Source organism: Atta colombica, unplaced genomic scaffold, assembly GCF_001594045.1.
Source record: "Atta colombica isolate Treedump-2 unplaced genomic scaffold, Acol1.0 scaffold207, whole genome shotgun sequence".
NCBI lineage: Eukaryota > Metazoa > Arthropoda > Insecta > Hymenoptera > Formicidae > Atta > Atta colombica.
This window is the reverse complement of record NW_017259302.1, coordinates 341,796-345,831: the sequence shown is the minus strand read 5'-3', so window position 1 is coordinate 345,831 and position 4,036 is coordinate 341,796. Positions and strand designations below refer to the sequence as shown.

At 27.6% G+C, this 4,036-nt stretch overlaps 1 protein-coding gene across 1 annotated transcript in view; it reads left to right on the top strand.

The window, feature by feature from the left end:
- The window catches only part of LOC108687411 (rap guanine nucleotide exchange factor-like), a 37,355-nt gene extending 34,361 nt beyond the window's left edge, over positions 1-2,994 (top strand). Inside the window, exons 4-5 of the mRNA XM_018193165.1 lie at positions 2,592-2,675; positions 2,889-2,994. Of these exons, the coding sequence (XP_018048654.1) occupies positions 2,592-2,675; positions 2,889-2,994 (190 nt within the window). The remainder of the gene's footprint in view (positions 1-2,591; positions 2,676-2,888) is intronic.
- The last annotated feature ends 1,042 nt before the right edge of the window (positions 2,995-4,036 follow it).

Sequence of the window (4,036 nt, the reverse complement as noted above, 5' to 3'; positions counted from 1 at the left end):
TTTATATATATAATTAATATTTTTTAAACTCGTTACATATTAAATATCGCTTTCACATTAACGATCAACTTTGAAGAAACAAAGAATATTGTGTTAAAAAGATAGTTTTGAAAAGATACGTTTCAACGAAATGTGTGTGCTGTAATTTGAAGAATCACAAGAATTTCTCAAATATTGAAATACTTTTGTGAAACAGATATATTCTACGTATAATCTAAAGTTTCGTTATTGTGGAACTTTACCAGGATAATGGGAGAGTTGCCAGTTATTGATTTCTTTATTTACCAGCATTTCTCTATTTGTGTTTTATTTTAAAATTAGAGCAAGATATTTTGGTTTAAAAAGATGAGACATTTGAATGTAGGACAATATCTTTTTATCTTGAAAGTGAATATTGAAATTATTCGTGTTAATTTCGGAATAATTATTTGTGTTAATTTAATTTCGGAATATGTTAATAATTTAATTAGAGGAGTTCAACTTTGAGTACTCTTGAATATAATTGTACAAGGGCTATATATGTACATATATGAGGATATCAAATGCATGCATTTGTGATAGAAAATGAAAACATGTGTATGCATTAAAAAATTTCATTATTAAAAAAAATTGTAAATTTTAATATCATAAAAACTTGACTATTTAGTCCGTTTTATTTTTTATTATTGAAAGCGCTAATTTAAATACATCAAATATATGGGCATTGATATATTTAAATCTTTATGGACGTGTGATCGAATATTCAAGCTTTCTGAATCGAAAATTATGAGATTAATTATAATTTTAAATGTTTACAAGAAATTTGTCGAAAGAAGAATTTAAGAAAATACCTGAGATGTCAATCCTAAACTCATAAAATAACTTATGAACGGAGCCGTGGTTATGCAATTATATGTACCAGGTTGTTCTTTTACGTGTAAAATATGATAATTTATATCTGTATACAATTTAAACTATGTTTTACGTGTTATGTATGTGAACGATCGTATCGAATCCTTTGTTCTTTATCATTACAATGGACTAAATTTTCTGTTTCGCTTATACATTTTTATTTATCAATATTAAAATCTCATATATTAACAATTATAAAACTTAATAATTTCTTACTGAATTGTATTATCCAGTTTATAATAATTTTATATTATTAGTATTGTCTGCATAAAAAATATTTATGTAAACTTAACGTAAATAATACGTAAATATTTTATATAAACTGTAACGATATAATCCTGATATATATGTAGTATATGTACCATGTGCAGAATGTAAAATGTGCAGATATGATTATATCATATGCATTGTACCTTCAGATGTAACTTAAATTTTACAGAAATCTTCTTTATCGACAGTATGGTAATACCGAAGAATTCTTTTATCGAATTGCGATATTCTCGTGTATCATGAGAGAAACTTGTTAGTCAAAACTATAGATGTCGCTACAGGTTGCGTTCTTTGCGAGAAAGAGATATGTAGCGCGCGAATCGTCACAAGTGATTTGTAAGAATAGTATCTTTTTATTCTTTTACTATTAAGTATCCATTGTTCTATCGATTTAGACGAGCTGCTCGGTTTTGTTTTCTCTCAAACAAAAAAGGAATAAGGTATGCAGAATGCAGACAGAAGTATATGTAAATATGTAGAATTACATCAATTTCGAGAATAGAATATTTAATACTTTCACTACTACTACTACACACACACACACACACACACAAGTGATATGTGTGTCGACCTAAGCGCGCAAATTTTGGATACCAACATTAATCGATCAACTTCAAATACTTGTTACTTGAAAACATTTGACTATCACAACCTTGGCGGATTTTGGTATCTAGCAAACGAGAATGGATTGAAATGAATTGAAATAGATTCAGATTTTCAGAAATATTGATTCACGAATGTTAAAATGAATACTTTTCAATCATGAATGCATTTTATTCATTTACAGGAATGGAGCATATCTCTATACTTTTCAAAAATAATATTAGCTTTTTCTGTGCACAACACACATTGTGAATACTGTTCAATTTAAAATTTTAATAGGAAATGCAGTTTTTTAATCCAATTGCATCCAATTGAATCCAATTGAATCCAATTAAATCAAAAAAAAGTATTCGCTATTTAAAGTACGCATTCGGATAGAAAAAAATTTCAATCCATTTTAATCCATTTCTCGTTTGCTGGGTATTTCAGTTTTCATTTTAAAGTAATCTTAGGAATTTGCAATTAACAATGTTATCAGTAGGTCTGGGACATTTTGTATGAAAGCTTTCATGTATATGCATTCATTGCAGTATTATAAGTATACATTAACAGGCTTGTATCTATATTCTGTCTTATATTATATGTTATTTCTAAATAAAAGAAACGAATTTTTACGAAGAAGAATTTTTGATTGAGAAAAATGATTAAACGAGGAATTTAATCCGCGATAATAAAATTAATTAATCGGTTTTATTTTTATCTTCAATGATTGTATACTGTGAATACACGCTCAATAATTTTTTCTCAATGATTCATTTGTCTCAAATAAATGTATATAGAATGTACACTGGTAAATAGAATGTTATAATTATAATTATAATTTTCAGCACCGGCGAGTTGGCTACAAGTTGGTATATACTTCTTTCCGGCTCTGTATTCATCGATGGATCCATGTTCCTCCCTCGTTCAAGGTAAGATTATATAAATTTGTATATCACGGAATAATATTTTTATTTTTGTCTCATGAAGCAAAACAATCTTTTCCTTTGTATGGAACAATTTCATCTTTTATTCCCATTTTTTTTTCTACTGTCATATTCAGAACGTGAAAAACGTGAGAAAGCACGATGAACTTTCTCTTGACGTATGCTCGTTTAATTGACTTTTTATTTATTTATATCTAGTCTCACAGTTATACGCGAAAGCCAAAATAGGGAGGAAAGGTCATATATATTTCTAGACATTCAACTGACATTTCCGTTAAACGAAGACACTCATAATCTAATATAGGTCGTATAATCATAAGGAAACGTTTGTTATGGAAGATTTGTTTTCTAAGAAATCGCACGCTGTGAATATTTATTTATATAATGGTGCACGAAATAATAACTTTATTGGGGCCAGATCTGCATTTTTCTAACAGTTAATATAAATTCGTCTTAATAAATTCGTATCTTTTGTTTTTTTTTTTTCATTTTTAATATTGTATCGAATGGGATGGAATTTTATATGCGAGGAATCCAGAAATCAATCGTAATACGTACATATATTGTGGATACCGAGTATGTCTTGATATCAATTATACTAACATTATCTTTTTAAATAAAATCTTTGAAAAAGAAATCGGATTATCTAATTTGTCTTTATTAAAAAATAACTAATGTTTGTTTTGTTTTTGAAAAATTGCTTCAATTGTTTTGAATCAAAAGTTTTTTGCTTTTTGTAAAACTGCGAAATTTACAAAAAATAATCTCAAAATGAGGAAGCTATAAAATCATAATGTATATTTTGAAAAAATTTTATATCGTTTAGTTGTGATGCTTTAACGAAGAAATAAAAATTGAAATTACTATTCACGTACATTATAGGTGTATAAGAAAACTAGAAGTCCGCTTTTCACTTTGTACATAATAAAACATCTTATTATTTCACTGTTCTCCCACGCTAAATTTAACAAACAGAGTTACAATGAATGTATAAAGTTTATATTGTCGAATTTAGAGATGTTCATCATAATGCAAGGTAATGTGGATTAATGATCGTATAATTCATGCAACGTTATTTCGAGACAGTAGCGTACGTCGCATGTAGATGCAGAGCGCTCGTTAATTGGCCTCTCCATCAGTGTTACGCTCATAATTTTCTCTTTTACAATTAATATCCTCTTAGCCGCTGAAATATTCATTAATCGTACAATTCTGAGATACGTACAATAAGACAATTTTTAAATATTTTCGTTTTTCGATGCCGTTCATTATTCGAGAAGGTAAAAATTCTTCATTTATTTATAAGTAAAAGTTCACGAATAACTTTTCTTTCTTTTACATAAACA